At 48.0% G+C, this 18,073-nt stretch overlaps 5 protein-coding genes across 6 annotated transcripts; 1 reads left to right on the forward strand and 4 right to left on the reverse strand.

Moving 5' to 3' along the window:
- Positions 1 to 3,002: 3,002 nt before the first annotated feature.
- LOC112874841 (E3 ubiquitin-protein ligase RDUF2-like) lies at positions 3,003 to 4,323 on the reverse strand. Its single transcript, XM_025938400.1, has one exon. It carries the CDS (start codon positions 4,102 to 4,104, stop codon positions 3,268 to 3,270), a length of 837 nt encoding a protein of 278 aa, XP_025794185.1. The 5' UTR covers positions 4,105 to 4,323; the 3' UTR covers positions 3,003 to 3,267.
- A 1,782-nt stretch (positions 4,324 to 6,105) lies between these two features.
- On the reverse strand, positions 6,106 to 7,912 carry LOC112873350. The gene is made up of 4 exons (XM_025936323.1): positions 7,892 to 7,912; positions 7,359 to 7,814; positions 7,064 to 7,230; positions 6,106 to 6,345 (listed from the first exon to the last, which is right to left on the reverse strand). Exons 1-3 carry the CDS (start codon positions 7,910 to 7,912, stop codon positions 7,096 to 7,098), a joined length of 612 nt encoding a protein of 203 aa, XP_025792108.1. The 3' UTR covers positions 6,106 to 6,345; positions 7,064 to 7,095.
- A 70-nt stretch (positions 7,913 to 7,982) lies between these two features.
- On the forward strand, positions 7,983 to 11,058 carry LOC112877192. Of its 2 annotated transcripts, none has more exons than XM_025941409.1 (6): positions 7,983 to 8,222; positions 8,337 to 8,482; positions 9,073 to 9,123; positions 9,833 to 10,054; positions 10,144 to 10,246; positions 10,342 to 11,058. In XM_025941409.1, exons 1-6 carry the CDS (start codon positions 8,137 to 8,139, stop codon positions 10,886 to 10,888), a joined length of 1,155 nt encoding a protein of 384 aa, XP_025797194.1. In that variant the 5' UTR covers positions 7,983 to 8,136; the 3' UTR covers positions 10,889 to 11,058. The 2 variants fall into 2 exon arrangements, with proteins under 2 accessions (XP_025797194.1, XP_025797195.1); XM_025941410.1 differs by lacking the exon at positions 7,983 to 8,222 and adding an exon at positions 9,448 to 9,608 and having other exon boundaries at positions 8,392 to 8,482.
- A 144-nt stretch (positions 11,059 to 11,202) lies between these two features.
- On the reverse strand, positions 11,203 to 13,043 carry LOC112877191 (pentatricopeptide repeat-containing protein At5g59600-like). The gene has a single exon (XM_025941408.1). It carries the CDS (start codon positions 12,816 to 12,818, stop codon positions 11,376 to 11,378), a length of 1,443 nt encoding a protein of 480 aa, XP_025797193.1. The 5' UTR covers positions 12,819 to 13,043; the 3' UTR covers positions 11,203 to 11,375.
- Positions 13,044 to 13,185: 142 nt separating this feature from the next.
- On the reverse strand, positions 13,186 to 17,959 carry LOC112877189 (protein TOC75, chloroplastic). Its single transcript, XM_025941405.1, has 7 exons — positions 16,517 to 17,959; positions 15,929 to 16,150; positions 15,702 to 15,809; positions 14,899 to 15,093; positions 14,560 to 14,808; positions 13,945 to 14,199; positions 13,186 to 13,768 (listed from the first exon to the last, which is right to left on the reverse strand). Exons 1-7 carry the CDS (start codon positions 17,801 to 17,803, stop codon positions 13,529 to 13,531), a joined length of 2,556 nt encoding a protein of 851 aa, XP_025797190.1. The 5' UTR covers positions 17,804 to 17,959; the 3' UTR covers positions 13,186 to 13,528.
- Positions 17,960 to 18,073: the final 114 nt, after the last annotated feature.

An 18,073-nucleotide genomic window follows, 5' to 3' on the forward strand; every position in this document is an offset into this window, starting at 1 on the left:
CACAAATGATTAGCTGCGGACATGTGTTGACCCGACACGGATGGCCGTTCTGCTTCTTTTCAAATGGAAGCGATCATGATACACACACATGGCACACCAATCATGCGCAACTGAAGGCTGGTGCCAGACTGCCGGGGCGAATAAGATACCAGCAAACCATCCAATCCACTTCTGCCCCTCGAAGCACACATGGATCTGCACGGCAGGAAGGCTTATATCCTGGGTGCTCGCGCGCATTCTTTACGCCCTGATTGTGCAATCCTGCAGCATTGCTCGGGGACAACCACACAATGGAGAGTACTCAGATCTTGGAACCAACAAAGTGTAGTAGGCTTTCAGAAAACATGGAGCCTCACACCAAAGCGTTGAAAGGACGCTGCAGGACCATTCCCTCTGAAGCAACTATTATGGAAGGTGTGTGCTACATTATGCGTGTTAACAGCCGTCGAATTTCTGAGAGAAGCACCGGATGACCCCACAGTTTCACACCCAACTTCTGCCGTGCTGCCGAGAAACCGAGTTCGTCGCACAGAAACATGGAGGTCGACGAAGGTTCATCTCTTGAGTTACCAAAAAATATTCTCCGTATTGCAGGAGGGTACCCAGAACATCCACGTCGTCCAGCACTTCCTGCGGCACAGAATTGGCACATAGACGAAAAGTTAGCAATCTTTCCCAAGGCGTTTTAAAAAGCCAGAAATGGGCATAAAGCATCGCTCAGTGAGCAGTTTAGGCTCATTCGGCAGCAGTCCTTTTCCTCGACCACTCACAGTGATGCCTAGAATGCCGAAAGCCCTCCAGGACCAGGTCCACCAGCAATAGATTCCAGTGCACTGACCCATCCTGCCAAACATTTCCTGAAATGGGTCCAGTCCTGCTTGACCTGACAGCTGCCATCCAATCTTTGTCACGAACGGACCCAATACTTGATCATCACCATGGTCTATGCAGCATACATGCAAGGTTGCACAGACAGGCTGCTGAATCAACCTACATTCATGGATGTTGATTGCTCAACAACCAAGACAACACATTCATCTTGACACATAACAAAACTGCTCAGCAAGGGTGTAACTGAATTTGCCATGAAATGTTAATGAACTGACAATTCAATAACGATGCATAAGCCAAATCTGGCAGGGCAGTCTTCCTACCGACCCATGCCCCCACATTACCAGTAATGACACAACAAGAAGCAGACTCACACTGTACCTACTGTGGGAGCCTCACAAATAAATGACCATCACCGTCGTCACATGGACCCCTGAAATTCTTCATGTCAACCTGCAACCATAAGAACCATGAAGGGTAATTATCAAGAAAAGAATACAGCATTTTCATCCGGAACCCACAAAAGATACCATCAGCAACAGAGAAGCATAATATAGACCAACATTTCTTCTAAAACAATTTAGCTACTAAAGGTAGCAAGACAAAGAACCAGTGTAAAGGGCAAAGCAAACAACTGAAAAGTTACAAAAATATACATTCATTGGATGACTACTATTAGCAGGGAAAGCAACTAGTTAGGATCCATTGTCAGTTACTTATTAGGTAATATATAGAAATCTTCTGTAACATATAATGATCGAATAGGTGAATGAACAGCAAATGGATTACAGCTATATCAATAATAATATGTGAGCGCCCAAACGAGGGGTAAAGGAAAATGACATGAACTAAACACCAACAAACTTCACTAGCAGCAATTGAATTGCCGCATGGACTGGGACCTGAAGAAATGAGAATGATTTCTTGCCCCAACTTTAAAGATACTTGATTGATGTTAGTTTATTTTCCATCTGCGGATAATGGGAACCCTTCCATACATGCTGTTTCAGCATTCATGTAGTAACCAGAAAAGATGTAAATGAAGCAGACAACAAAGACATGCGACTGCACTATATAGCAGTTTTTTCCTAGGCCAAATGCTACATATGGTACTCAAGTGAGCAAAGTAAAGATTATGATCTGGATAAAGGCATTCATATCAGAATAAAGGCAATACAAGATGCTCCAAACAACAAATGAAGCTTTTACTTTTTGAGTTGTGACATATATTGAAACCACAAATGAAGCAAAAGCAATAGATATGAAAGATTACCAAAATCCAAATAGATGAAAATCACAACAGCTATGGCAATTAGTCAGTGTGTACAACTCAAATCATCATTGAAAATTCAATCTGTTACTATTTGAAAGGACATGCTGATGAAAATAAGGATCAATTTCACAGTTAGGCCAACCACTATGTATAACCGATATGACTCGCAAACAAGATGGATGAGAGCTACAAGGATGGACATAGACAAAGAATGTCTACTACAAGATAGCAGCCCCGTCATTTTATTCATATACTAATAACTGAAAATAAATAGTAGGGGCCTTTACCTCTGCAGCAAAGTGAGCTCCATCTGGATGTGCGCTGTATAATTGTATTAAAAAAATTCATCAAACCATCCATAATTGGACATGTGGTAATTTAATCTGTGTTCTTATACACACAACAATGCTAGATTTAGAAGCTTTTTTTCAATCACGTTTACTCACTGTGCACCAATCTAAACACGCACCCACACAAGCTGAATGCACTGAAAAACAATTTAAAACCATCATATAAAGAGTATGGGGAATTGAGGTTTTCTTATTTATCAGACGAAAGAAAAGCATTAAAACTGCAGTGGGAAACAACCAGGCCCAAGAAATTAAGAGAGTAGAGTTGGCTGGCCATTACTTAGAAACAGGAGCACAGCTAGGCTAAGCTTTGACCATTAAGCATTAGATAGTGCTCTGCCATTGTTATGACTTATGACTAATGTATGATGCACATATTTTTTTTTTGGGTTCAAACGTGATGGGGTTTGGCCTGATGCACAAAAGTAACATCACAAAATTTTTGGATTGTTATATCAATATAAGATATAGCAAAATGGTAATTCATCTTGATCCAGTATGTACACAAATAGTAGGGATGTAAATACAGAAATTCTCTCTAACTACAATTTTTCCAAGGACTGATTTCCCCAACATTCATTGCTATTACTTTCTTGAAGTGCTTGTTTGACCTAATTTGATTGCCACGGTCACTCCAAGATGTTTGCTCATAACCATCTCTCTTTAATTCTTAAATGAGACAAAAGAGGGGATAATGCAAGACCTTCATTTACATCAAAAGTCCCAAGAAATTATAATCTGGGTTCCCTTCTTACACTAACCCTAGTTCTTCAGCACTATCAATTGAAAATAAGTTACCAAGGAAAACTGTGCTCAGCCACTACGAGATTGCGACGAACTTGCTTGCCGGCTGCCATGACCAAAGCAGCCAAACAGATTCCTAAATACACGGCGAATCCGACCTTCACCGCCGTCCACTTGCCCTTCTCCCTCTGGCCATGTCACCCTCCTCGGGCCGACCCCGTTACTGAAGCCCCCATCCAGCTCGGTGTAGACGACCGGGAGCTGCTCTCTGGGCCCGCCGGCAAACCTCCCTACGGCAAATCCACCGCGTGGAAGTCGCCAGATGGTGAGCCCAGCATCCGCCTCCGCATCTGGGGTGGCTGCGGCCGGAAGCTCTTGACGACAAACGGGGCATGAGTTGCGGAGGGACAGCCATGGCAAGATGCAGTCTTGGTGGTAGACATGTTTGCACGGCATCTCCCGCCCGGCGGCGCCGGGCTCAAAGGCCTCCTGGCACACCGCGCAGTGAGCCCCGCTTCCGGAAATCGTCACGGACGGCATGGACTCCACCGCAGCCTTAGACGCCGGCGGCCGCGGCGCCGCCGCCTCCAGCCGCGAGAACTGGTCCAGCAGGCGGTGGAAACCGGACCCCATGAGGAGGTGCTGGACGTCACCGGGCAGCGGCCGCAGCCCGTCGCCCGCGCCGTCGTCGTAGTAGAGCTCGAACCCGGATAGCGATCCGCCCCGGAGCACGATGACCGGGTTCATCGTCCCGCGCCGGCCGCTCCCGCCGCCGCCCCGCGGCGGCTGCTGTGGGAACTGCTCCAGGAAGCCGCCGTCGCACTCCGGGCAGACGACGGTGTCCGGAGACACCCTCACGAAGCGGCTGCAGCGGTAGCACCAGTAGGACACCGGAGACGACTCCATCCCCGCAACCGAAACCCCCCAGCCCTCCGACCAAAACCGAGCCGGAAAACTTGCAGACTCACTCCAGCCGCAGATCGAAGACGACGGCCGGCCTCAGATCCAAGAAATTTCCGGGGGCGAGGCGCCGAAATCCCCAAATCGAACTCCGCCGGATTCGATTCGGGGGGTTTCGGCCTTTCGGGGAGCGGAGATGAGGAGGGGGGAGGGGAATTGCGGGGTGGGTGAGTGGGTGGGGCGGTTTTATGTGGGACGGCGTCCGGCGGGGCGGTGACGTCGCGGGTGACGGCGACTGCCGTGGAGCGCGGCGATTGGGAAGCTCACGCCGTTAGCTAGCGGCCGGGGTGACGTTGACCGGTCAGCCGGCCGGGGAAGGTCAACGGGGAAGGCCAGGATGGATGAATCGGCGGCGCCCGGGCGGGTTCAGCAAACCGCCGCGTGGATGGAAGAAGGGAGGCGGTTTTGACTTGCGCGGTAAAAGGAGACAGGTTTAAATTGATTGCGGTTTTGGTTTGACGCTGGCCACCAGTTTGGAAACAGTACTACGGCAGGCTTCTATGAATTTGCAGAGTAGTAAATAAATCTGTTAAACTTGTTGATCGCAACCCATCTAAACATGGCACAGGCAGCAAGGATGAACGCTGTCATTGCACTACTGAATTTTCTTCGCATGTGAATTTACTACTAGTTCAAAAAAAAATGGAGCACATGCGTTCTCGCTCTTTCATTTTCTCAACACTTTCCAAGAATCCGTTTCTGACTTTTCAAATGTATTGTTGTAAAAATACTTTACTTTTGGCTTTTGCTGAAACGATTCCCGGCTATAGATGGCTTTGCGAATGGTCGCCGTTCTTCCAACAACTTCACTTTCAGTCACTTTCGGCTGACCACTTGATGCTCATCGGTGAATAGTGAACGCAGGGGTCAAAGATCTCCTGCCGTTACCACCTCAATTCCCTTCACAATTACAGCGCTTTTGCCTGGTTAATAAACAAATAACCGCAGACAAATTGATCTTCACGTGTGCCTACATGTACAGGCACAAAATAGCCAGATGCCAAAAGTCGGTAAAGTTTGACATGTGCTGGAGTATGTCAGGGGAGTAGATCAGATCTACAGAACCAACAAAAAAACTTCATATGCTGTCATGCTCAATCAGACACGCTACATGACTCCTTGTCTGCTGAGGAATGAAAGAGAGCTGGTGAGAAACTTCCTCCCCATCCCTTGTGGTCTGGCCGCGGCCTCTGCTATTCTTAAGTTTATGAATAGAGCAATTCAACACCAACAAAAAAAATCACATACGGGAATTCGCTACTAAATATATGTAGATGACTTGATTTTAATTCAGAAAAGAATGATATCACCTTAGCTTAAGAAATAAATGGTATAAGACATTATCTTGGAGAGTCCAAAGAGTTGTTTGCAAAGATGAAACATGCATAGTTGTCCTATACTGTACACAACATATCCATCGCCAATCACCATGCAAGGCAACCCCTTTCCAGGCTATGCCGAGGCTGCAAATGTCCATAATCCAGCACAGGCAGCCAGTTCATTCCTATCTTTGCAATACAGACCTCACAACTCACTTGGCACATTTCACAAAGGAACGGCCAAGTTATTTTGCTCTTCTAGAAGAATATTGAATATAAAAAACATAGATGTAGATGTAGCTTCTGTTTCCAAGGTACCTCTACAAAAGTCAATGCCTAACCAGTCCAAATCCAACCTACTTCAACATGTAAGCAACAAAGAAACTATAAGACTTCAGTTTCAAAGTTATTGGTGTGTAATTCAACAATTCAGGCGGATTTGATGCATCATCTTAAATTCAAACAAAGCAGCACACGGTTTGAGGAAATTTTAGCGAGTGAATCACAGACTGCTCATTCACCCCAACACCACTAACAAAACTAGCACCTTTTGGCATGAAAAGAATTGTATATGGAGACCCCAGAGCCCAGAAAACTCAAACTCATCAAACATGTCAGTACTTCTGGATTCAGCTTGAAGTGCATCATGTTGCCAATGCAAAGTGAGATATATAATTTGTGAAGCATCTGTGGTACAATAACTTTTACTCACAACCTGAATAAATGAGAAGAAATGGGCTAATTTGAACAGAGCTAAGAAAAACAAGGAGCTAATCAGTCTTCATAATGACATAAAATCTGAGAAAAGCACATGTTGAAGACTGATCTGCATCTGAAGAGCATAGTTAGCGCACGCAGCACACATAACCTGTATGAAATGCAATAAACAGAGGAGTCAAGATTTTCTGAAGTATGCAATATAATCAAAATATGGTAGATATATAATAAAGGTGATAAGCTGTACGGTCAGGGTTCAGATGAGGAACAGAAACATGACACCGTCCGCCATCATAGAGGGATTATGGTTCACTGACAAAGGGAGGAGCCAACGACTATTCATGAAAAGTCTAAGAAAGATTCTTGGCTCAACAGGTCGATATGCAAGGCATAAAAATTTGAAATATTTTGTTTGTTTATCCCCCTGTATAGGGAAGACATAGAAAGAAATGAGAGAAAAAAATGTAATAAAAAAAGAAGTGTTCATGTAGGAAGTACAGCTAACATTTCTGTTTGGCTAAAAGTTTGACCTAAGAGTAAACTGCATCATAGTCTCATTTAGGTGCAAATGGAAGTGTTTGATTTAAACTTCCGACGTGGGTGCAATTTGTCAATTGAACTTGAGAATCGGCATCTAGGCCACCTATATTGTTAAAGTGGTGTGTGTTCTAGGTCTGAATTCTATAGTCTCACACTTCAACAAATTAGCTGTAGGGTAATTTGGTTTAGCATGAACCTCAAGCTGAACTGATCGCGTCTAACCTAAAGTGTAAAAGGAAGCAAAACCTCTAGTGAAACTAAATGTGCAATGTTGCCTACACAGTCACTGCTACTACAAGAAGCAAAGGCGGAAGAGAAGTGGTGCTCACATTGGAGTGGCCAGACAAACGAGAGGCAGGAATCAATAGTTTCTTCTCTTCTTCCTGGACTTGGCCCTCTTCTTCCTGGCCTCCTCTTTCTGCCTCTCAGCCTCCTCCTTCTCAAACTTCTCCTTTTCCCTCTTCTGCAAGAAGTCCTGCACCGACAGGTAGATCACCTGCATTGCACAAAGAGTCGAGAGCCAGCCGAAAACACAGCCAGGCGAGATCAGCACCGACCATCCAACACCACACCGGCTCGCAACACGACTAATATTTCGCCACTCGTAGAGGCCCAGGCACGCACCCCGAGGGTGAGGAGGGAGAGGCCGACGAACGCGAGCGTGAGCAGCGCGGACACCACCGTGGCGGTGACGCTGTCATCGTCGGCCGCCACCCTCATCGCGGCCTCCGCCTCCTCCAGAGGCAACTCCGCGTCGCCGGCCACGGCGGCAGCAGCCTGGACCTGGCGCCCGCGCCGCAGCCGCAGCCGCAACCTCGCGAGGCGCAGGGGCCTCGGAGCCCCTCCCCCGCCTCCCTCCACATTCCTAGCAGCGCGCCTCAGAAGGAGAGGCCTCCGCGGCGCGAGGGGCAGAACGGAGAGCGAGCTCGCTGCCGCTGCCGCCATTATCCCGTCCCTCGCGCCCGTCGAAGCGAATGAACGGTCGAAACGAACGGAAGGGAGAGAGAAAGGGAAGAGAGGCCTGGGCCGTATCAGAAAACCTAGGCCTAGGCCAAGCCCAACACGGGCCGTTTCAGCCCACTAAGCTTCCGTGCATGGGCCCGAACAGCCGAGTAAATTCCAGAGACATCCGTCCCTATCCCCAACCTTCCTCCAACCCCGTCGTGACGTGACCGCATTCGGCGTTTGTTTTGGCGTTTTTGGCTCGAGTCGTCATCCCCGTCTGATCTATCCAGAACCGGAAATATCTCTCATCGCCGCGAACGAACGCACACGACACAGAGCGAGACGAACGCGCGCACGCACGCACATCACCGGCTTCGGCAACCGCAGCGGACGCGCGGTGGTTTGGTGTCGCCGGCAGCGCTGTGGGATCAGGGAGGATAGGAAGAGGAGGACGGGGATGGCGGGGGATCGGCTGAGCTGGGCGGGGCTGCTGAAATGGAGCCTCTCCTACGTCGACGGGGCGGGGCCGTCCCGCGCCATCAGGTAAGGGGGATGTTCGGTTGGTGGCGGGAAGGCGGGGTGTGTCCGTTGTTTCTTCTGGTTGTGGGTGGCCTGTGGCTGAAGCGCGTGTTGGTTTTCGGTGGCGCCGGTCGGCAGCGAGGAGGAGCGGCGGTGGCTGGCGGAGGCGGTGGAGCGGCACATGATGGTGGACGTGGTGAGCCGGATGCGGGAGATCGCGCTGCTCATGAGCACGCCGCCCGCCGTCCTGGAGGCGCAGGGCATCACCCACGACGACATCGAAGGTACGGGCGTCAATTACCGGTTGCTGGGATTCGCTGAGCACGTATGCTAGTATTGTTTTTTAGGATTACAAGTGTCGATTTGAGCGGTCAAATTCTAGTTTGGCTGATGAGTTTCTGTTATGGGTGATGGATATGGAATCGGGCGAGCAATTTTTCTTTTGGCAGCTTAGCTTGGAATAATAGGGGTATTTCTCACTTATGAACACTTCGAATCCTAAATTGGAGCTCACTGTAACGAATGGACGATTCTACTTTAGGGAGCATACAGTAAGGAATGATCCTCCCTCTCGAAAGAGAAAAGAGTTTACTATATGTCTTTGTGTTGTTTCCCTAACTTTGAATATTCTGTGGTTCGAGATATCAAATACCACTGCTATTCCCAATTTCACCTTTTTCTAGGTTGGTAGAGATATATTCCAATTTCACCTTTCCGTTGTACTTCTAATCTTAGTACTTGATATAGGTCTGATTGTTTGAAGAACCAGCATCTATCTGAGGGTTGTAGGCATGTTTCAACAGAAATAACAATTTAGTATCTGATGGTGTTCTCATACCTAGTTGGTACTAATCCACGTCCTTGAAAATTGCAGGTTTGCTGAGTGAGCTGCAGGTTCATGTTGAGTCTATCGACATGGCAAATGGTATGCCCCAGGTTCTTGTTTAATTTTTCCCATGTCTTGTTATCATTAAGTAAACTTCACAGAATTACATGTTTGGTATCTTATTTTGCAATCAACTTCTGGTTTATAATCTTTGTATACCCCCACTCTAGCCTAAATATTTCACCCATCATTTACCCTAAAATCCTCGGGAACTACCTGATGTGTAATGTGTGTATGCCCATTAGAACTCCAATGGTGTCAGTTGGCAATTGCTGCATGTATTAAGGTTTATGAATGTTGCACTTATACATAGATGAACTCAAATTTATTTGCTTTTAAGTGAATCTACAATTCCATCTGTAGGAGACCATGGTAGCACTTGGAGGCATGCATTACTGGTGTCAAACTGAATGCATTCACATCATTGGATGATTCAATGGCATTAGTAGTTTCTGTTGAGGTGGCTAAACAAATGGATGGAGGCAACTATAGTGGTTTGTTGGCAATAGAATATTGCTGTTCAGGTGAATTCTCAGCTTCCCCTTTCAATATACTACCATACAAATTTTCAAGGGGAGCTGATCCGTTAGGAAAAAAAATGAGTGGGTGATGAACTGACTGTTTACAATGAAGCAATAATATCCATTGATCTAATTGAAAATGTTATTTATGTGAAACTGTAGATTTTTATGCTAATGATTTGTTATTTGAATTACTTATTTTGTTATTCCTCTCTACTGTGTTCTAGACTTGCACTCTGTTGGTGGGTTGGTTCCAGTTATCAAGTACCTCAGAAATTCTAATGCCCGTATCCGAGCAAAAGCAGCTGATGTGGTGACAACAGTTGTTCAGAACAATCCAACCAGCCAGCAGTTGGTCATGGAAGCTAGTGGTTTTGAGCCTCTCTTATCCAATTTCAGATCAGATCCTGACCTTACTGCTCGCACAAAAGCTCTCGGTGCACTATCTTGTAAGTATTTTGTCCACGTTTTTAGATGGTAAGGGTATATTATTATCGTAAATTTCCTTGTCTGATGGTGTCCTTTATTTAATATTCAGCATTGATACGGAACAACGGACCAGGAGTTGCTGCATTTCGTTTAGCCAATGGATATACAGGACTAAGAGATGCATTGAATTCAGAGAGTGCAAGGTTTCAGAGGTAACATAATTGATCAGATTATGTGCGATATTTTTTCAGCAAATGCCTTGCCAACATGCTCTTTGACTAAGATGTTTGTTCTTTTTTTTTTGCAGGAAAGCATTGAGTCTGATTCATTATCTGCTCAGCGAAAGCCATTCAGATTGCTCAGTATTTGCACAGTTAGGTTTTCCCCACCTTATGATGCGTTTGGTATCCAGTGATGACTCTGGTGTTAGAGAAGCAGCATTAGGGGGCTTGCTTGAGCTTGCAAGGGACACAACACTGGGGAATAGGAGTCTACTAGCAGAGCATGGCAGGTTACGATGGCTTCTCCGGAGACGCATGGAAAGCATAAGGACGATGACTCCTGAAGATCTGGATGCAGCACGGGAAGAGAGGCAGCTCGTTGACTCATTGTGGATCGCATGCTACAATGAACCATCCATGCTCCGGAATGAAGGGCTCCTTGTTCTGCCTGGGGAGGAATCTTTCGAGCAACCTCCTGATGTGGCTGGTAGATTCTTCGAGCCAATGCGCCAAGCTTCTGCTAGGAGGGCACCCCCTGTTGAGAGATCAGACCCAGGAGATGAGACTGGGGGTGGGATGATTTTGCTTTTGGGTCCAGCTCCAGATGGTGGATCAAACTCCCAGACTCATTGATCGTTGTGGGGGGTAGACCATGCATGAGAGAGGAAGCTGGGATCGTGCTACTGCGTTGTACTTATAAGTAAATAGCATCCAGTTCCGATATTACTACGGTGTTGCTTATGTCTGTATAGTAACTCCAAGTTACGCTAAACTTAAGTGGTTATAAATATGTTGTTTCTAAATGTTGAGTAAATATTGTGAATAATAAACATTTCTGCTAATTTCAGTAGTCTGCAACTCTGCATAGATTTTCTTTTAATAATACTCACGGTACCATTCAATACATTCATATGTAGGAAGGGGGATTGGATGAGGTTAACCTAAACCCTCCTGCGAATTTGCTTCTGCAATTCTGGGGTCCATAATCAATCAATTCTGCGCGTCTGCTTCTGCAATTCTGAGGAACCGCGAAGCCAGGGTCAACCCAAATTGGGTCAACCCAAAGTGAATCTATGATCAATCAATTCTGTTATTTTCTGACGAATGATAACGCCCTCGCCTATGGAGACTCCAACCAGCTGCAGCCATCTAGCTTCTTTATGCGCCGTCTCTTTGCCAACCTCTTCATCTTCACGACATCATCCTGTCTGCCTGCGCTCGCCAGCGCGTCTGAGAACAGCAGGCAATTAGCTGCATTAGCCGGTTCGACGGTCCGCAGGCGGGACGCTGCCAGCTCGGCAAGCTTGACGTTGCCATGGCTCCGGCATGCCCCCAGCAGCGCCCCCCAGACGAAGCAGTCAGGCTCCAGGGGCATGGCTCTGATGAAATCGTACGCCTCGGCGACCTTCCCCGCTCGGCCAAGCAGATGCACCATGCAGGCGTAGTGCTCCAGCCTCGGCTCGATGCCATGCTCTTCCTTCATGGCGCGGTACAGGCCCTCCCCGAGCTCCACCATGCCGCAATAGCTGCAAGCTGTTAGAACGGCGGTGAACGTCAGGTGGTCCGGCCTTGCTCCGTCACATAGCATCCGGTCGAAGAGGCCGATGGCTTCTTGGCAGTGGCCAGAATTCGCCAGGCCAAAGATCATGGAGTTCCATGTCACCGAGCTTCTTTCCGCCATCTTGTCGAACAGCCGGTGCGCTTTGAGCACGAGCCCGCACTTCGCGTACATGTCGACCAGAGCACTGCTCACTGTGAGGTTCTGCTCGACGCCGGTCACGACAGCGTAGGCGTGGACTTCCTTGCCACGCTTCACGTCGGTGACATTGGCGAAGGCAGGCAGGATGCTGGCAATCGTTGCCGAGCTTGGCAGGACGCGGTTGCCGGCTGCCACCATTCTTCGGAACAGTGCGCGCGCCCGATCGTAGTGAAAGTTCAGCACCGACCCGGAGACGAGTGATGTCCAGGTGACCACGTCCGGCTGGAACCCGTCATCTTGCATGGCGCGGACCAAGTCCCCGGCCATCTGGTCGTCACCGGCCAGAGCGAAACCGGATACGACGGCGTTCCATGTGACAAGGTCGGGGCGCAGGCCCTGGCCCCGCATCTTGATGGCCAGCGTGAGCGCGCGCTCCGGGAGGCCGTGGCGCGCGTAGCCCGCGAGCAGCGCGTTCCAGGCGACGAGGTCGTCACGGCGGGGCATTTCGTCGAATACCCTTCGGGCGCTGGCGACGAGGCCGCACTTGGCGTACATGTCGAGGAGCGCTGTGGCGGCGACGGCGTCGGAGGCGAGGAACGGGAACCGGGTGAGGACGAGCCCGTGGATGAGCCGGCCGGAGGAGGCGTCCCCGAGGCGCGCGCAAGCGCGGAGCGCCGTGGGGATGGCCGCGGGGTGCGGGTCAGCCGCACCGCGGTCGCCGGGTCGGAGGCTGGTGAAGAAGAGGCGGAGAACGCGGCCGTGGCGGCCTTGCCGGGAAGCACTCGTCAGCTGCTTCATCCATGAGCTGTTAGATGTTGCGCCTGTGCACATGAGCTCTACGCCTCTACGTCCGTTCGGGTTCATCCATGGAACTGCAAGCCGATCTTAAGTGACGTCCCTCTTGGGAATGGTACCAAGATAAGTAATAGCTGCGTAAACAGGTGAAGACCCTTAATGTTCCAGTAAAACTGATCTCTGCTGTAATTGTTTCTCGAATTCGCCTTGCAGCTGTAGCTTTCCCAAGTACCGTAATAGGCGACCAAATCAACATACAAAAGTTAATTTCTGAAATTATCTAAATCATAATGTCACAGCTCTACCAAATAATCATACTCAAAACTAAGCAACACAAATCTTGTCTGTTCTGAGTTTAGAAAAAATAAACAAGCCACAGGCAAATGACAGCATTCATGTCCAACAGAAAGGCATAGCTTAGTTAGAATACACAATCTGAGAATGGAGCAAAACTGTAATAACCAACTGAACAAACGGTAGGTGGCAAAACGACTTGGCAATGTGACAAGCGCTGCCAGATTGACGGTAAAAACAGGAGACAGGGTCAATATTTCTGAACATTCATCTTTTTTATGAGCTCCGAGCTCCTAAATACCTGACCTTACATCCTACATAAAAAAAAACTCGTCTCACACTATGCTATCACTCTTCCTCAGAAAATAACAAAGCTTCATTATTTCAGCAGAGCTCCAATACCATATGAATCCTATCACATTCCACAAGCATCTCTCTTCAGGATTCAGCTGTGCTAAATGGCATGCTCGAATATCTGACTGCACTCAAAATCTCTCACCAAATCTGAAGAAAATGGTCCCAGTACCAGCATTGTGATCTACAATGTACTCTCCCCTTACCAACCCAAGCTTGACGCCAACACCATACGAAGATCCATGACCAACACGTCTGAAGAATTCTGTAGGGTTCCCTTTCACATCCTTAGAACTCCCAAGGTCAGTGCCATGTTCAGCAAATGCATAAACATGGGTGTTCCTTACAGGGATGCGCAACTCAGTAGCAAGCTGCATAGATTAACAGACACAAACATTAGTTACCGCATCGCATTGTGATGCCTAAGTGTCAATTACAGGTACGAATTCAAAAGCAGTGAATCAAAACGTATGTATGGCAACATTATCTTTATCATGATTGGAATGATGCAAGATATGAAATTCAAGAATTCCATGGTAATGCATACCTCAAGAATATTCCTAGAAGCACCCAGTTCACCGTTACTAAAGCCCCTAACAGAGTAAGGACCTCCAAGTGCAAATGCATCATAGCTTGGCAAATCTCCCACACAACCAGCATAATGACCATGAAGAACCAAGACAGCTGGTAGTGGCTTGCCAGCACCTTTCTCTTGCTTATTTAAATTGATGAACTTTGTCAGAGTAAGCTGATGACGGTTGAAGAATGGGTTTTTGCTTCCGATGCCAAGACCTTGGTCCAACTGCAACCAAGGAAAAAATTTTCAGTATATGTATTTTACCATGGGAAACTCTAATAGCCAGTAATAAGAACTAGTGCAGAGTTCAACATAGAGGCTCACAAACTAGTGTCAGAGCTAAAAAAACATTTTAATCACAATCTTTCACCGAAACATTTGGTGCACTGTACCAAGCCTTGAATTGGAAAAAAAAAAAATCAAAAGATGAAATGAAAGAAGGTTAATGAGTCTCCTTTCAAATAATTAAGTAGCATTGGATCTTATTTTAAAAGATTCTTACTTAGAGCCACAAGAAAAATGATTGAGCCTTGAAGGCTTACTGTACTGTATGTCCTTGAAACCACGAGGGTACAGATAGTGTACCTGGAAAATGTATCTGTCTCCAATAATTGCACCATTTACAAACTCAGTATTGTCTCGAGTTATATTAGCCTGTAGGAATGCCATCCGATCAATTCCAGTGCCACTGAGGGTTGTGGGAGGTCCATCCATGCTCAAACCACCGCTAGGCATTGCTCGAGAACCATGGGTACAGATACTATTAGTTTCATCACGCGTTGTAATCTCTTCAACCACAAGCCCATATGTGAATTTGCTTTGCCTCGTGAAGCTCTGAGAATCCAAGTAGTATTTCCATCATGTTATAAATATTTCTTGAACAGAACCATGCATAAGATTAAGTGAACATAATGTTGTGCAAACCTCTGTTATGTTGGCTTTGAATCCAACTCTATCAATCCAAACAGGTGGAGCTTCATCCATGTTGGGACCAGCAACAAAGACAGGACTCAATTTCCTGGTGTTGAAGCAGCTAGTTTTGAATGTGCGGTTCTTACTACGGTCATCCACACCATCCAAGTAAGGATGGACATACTCAAGCTTGAATGAAAGATCATCCTATAGATCAAAGGAAAAACACAGATAAGTGCACAGTGTAAAAACTATATATAAATGTGTTGCTGCCAAAAAAAAGTAGAAACCCCACAAGAAGACACTTAGATGTTAGCCTATCCAGCACATATAGAGTACGTCGCTAACAAACACACAGGTATTTCTTAATGATGTTGACAAAGTAACAATGACACATCACATGACTGTGTTGTCAGAGAAATGCATCGCTTGCCAGTGTGCTACATTTCCATCATAATGGAATGGTATTAAGGCCCATAATACTTAAACATATTTCAACAGAAAAGTAATGAAGTTTCAGGCTTCTGTATGACAAAAGTGTTAAATAAATATAATTTCTTTGAGATGCTATCTAGGGCCATTGCTCTAATTGTTTATGGATTAGACATGAACTTGTAAACGAAGACACATGTACATTTTAAATATGGCAGTCTAACGAAATAGACAAACTAACATAAGATCAAGAATGCCACACTGGACTCCCTCATTGTTAAACATGTTCCTCTTAAAAGTAGATAGCACCAAGTGACCAAGGTTGTCGTAACCAAAAGCTGGAGACAACATAGCTCACAAAAGAAAATTCATCACCAACCAACCTGAGGGTTCAGAAGGTTGCTGGAGGTAACAGAACCAACAATTGATCTGTTTAGGCCATAGATATTCCGGTGCTCAAAGGACACAGTTCCTCCAGGTTGAATGGATGCCTAATATGAGGTTCACAACACAATTAACAAGAGGTATTGTATTCCAATAGCTTTTGTATAGCAATTATATATAAAGATTCTAGAAGGAACAGATGTTTGCAAATCAAAATGTACATTACCAAAGTTGGTCTGCCTTCACGACCGGGTACAATACTCCATTCTGTGCTTACTTCAGCTGACTTGGGTTCCAATTCCTTAAGCTTAATTTCAACTACTATACCCCCTTCCTTTGTCTCATCAGGACGTGGGTTCACTTCAATATTGGAAAACAAAGCAAGTGAATTTATATTCTTCAGAGCTTGTTTCCCTGCTCCGATGTTAAAGATGTGGCCAGGTCGAAGCTGTAAAAGATTAGTAGAGTAATTACTGATTGAATACTGAAGTCGCAAACACACTAGGAGAAAATTCATGTCAGGGCAATGAGTATTGGAGACTCATAATTAGATACGATGCACGTCATACAACATTAAAGTGAGCACAAGAAACATTTTTTTTGTCCTTTTCTTGAAGACCAGCAGCAGCAAACCTAACGACTAACATCAAGTGTAAGTAAGTTTGCATGCTACAGGCCATTTTCATTATAAATCCATATAAGTCTTCCTAGAGGGCAGCTCGTAAATGAGTTGCATCAATCGAAATAGAATGTTGCAAGGGTTACCAGAAGCTAATCATCATAACATGTTTAGTGATGGTTGTAGCCAATATACCTGTTGCGGCAGCTCTCGGTCTATGATAGGAAGCTGGGTATTCCCTTCAACAATATTTCCAAGCTTATCCTGGAACTGGTACTCCACCTTGGTGATGTCACCTTCAACCACCTCACACACAACCTCATTGGTGTTAAGGTTTCCAAAGTTAACCACCTGGGCGCATACGAAACCCTCGTTGTGGTACCACTTCTGGACATGGTCCCTGATCTTCTGCAGCATCCTGGCGCTCACCTTCTCCTGCTTCTTCATCATTCCCAGTACCTCCCCACGTACAGTTTCTGGTAAGATGCAGGGCTTTGCACCTCGGACACGCTGCTGGTAATCGCGTTCCTGCTTGCGGAGGTAATCCATCTTCTCCCTCTCCGTCATGTCCTGGTCGAAGTCAACCTGCCCCGACTGCGACATGAGCCCCACATTGATGCACTTGAACTGCTTTGCGGCACTCCACACACTCTCCACAAAGGAGACAGTGAGACCAATGGTGTTATCCGGCTTGGGCTTCACCTCCAGATCAACCCGCTCAAACATGCCACAGGAGACGAGCGTCTCGAGCTCCTTCAGCAGCTGCGACTTGGTGTACACACCACCGGGCTGCAGAGTGACCATTTCGAAGAAGGAATCCTCCGGCCCCGTGTAGGAGCCGCCCCCACTCGCAGCACGGTCGAAGAACTTGAGCTCAGACAGCTTGTACCTCTTCAGCCCGCTCAGCTTCGTGAGCGGCACCGTCATGTTGACCGGGAGCCCGTGGGGGTCCCAATCCCCCGACGACTTGTCGTCCGCGTTCGCCGCGCCGGCCGAGAACAACTGGGACCAGAAGCCCCCACCCCCGCCGCCGCCGGCACCGCCGCCCCCCGCGCCCCATCCGCCGCCGCCGAAGAGACCCCCGCCGCCGCCGCCGAACCCGCCAAACGAGCCGAGGAGGAAGGCCGCGCCAGACGAGGCGATGAAGAAGGCGGCGCCGGTCTTAGCGGCCTCGGAGAAGAGGGTAAATACCGCGGGGAGCTCGATTCTGGGCTCGGCGGGGACCGGGTCGCCGCCGGGCTGCGCGCCGGTCGAAGCGGCGGCGCGTATGGCGGAGGAGGAGGCTCCTCCCCGCCATGGACGGGCGGCGGATTCGTACCTGGCGGACGAGATGGATAAGGCTTGCCCCGCGTGGGGCTGCCCCCAGCCGCGCGTGGCCGCGGCGGCGGCGGCGGGCACGGAGGAGGAGGAGCGCCTCCCGCCTTGGCCGCGGGGGCCCGCGGGCGGGGAGCGCAGCGAGATGCCTTGGGAGGTTAGCGCCATTGCGGGCGAGGGGGAGGTGTCGGCGTGGGTGGGGGAGAAGGCGTAGGACGGGAGGAGGAAGAGAGGGGAGACGAGAGAGAGAGGGGTGGTGCCTTCCTCGCCTGCCTGGCGCCTGGGTAAGGGTTTGGTTCTCCCCCCTATCTTTTGCCCCCCGTTTTCGAGTGTTCTGTTGAGGGTTTAGCCGCGGCGCTGCGCGCCCTGTGCCGCGATGCGTGGGCGCGGCGGCGTGCGTGCCTTCCCCGGCAGCCCGTGCTGGTGTGTGCGTATTAC

The sequence above is a fragment of the Panicum hallii genome, chromosome 9 (genome assembly GCF_002211085.1).
Source record: "Panicum hallii strain FIL2 chromosome 9, PHallii_v3.1, whole genome shotgun sequence".
In the NCBI taxonomy this organism is placed as follows: domain Eukaryota; kingdom Viridiplantae; phylum Streptophyta; class Magnoliopsida; order Poales; family Poaceae; genus Panicum; species Panicum hallii.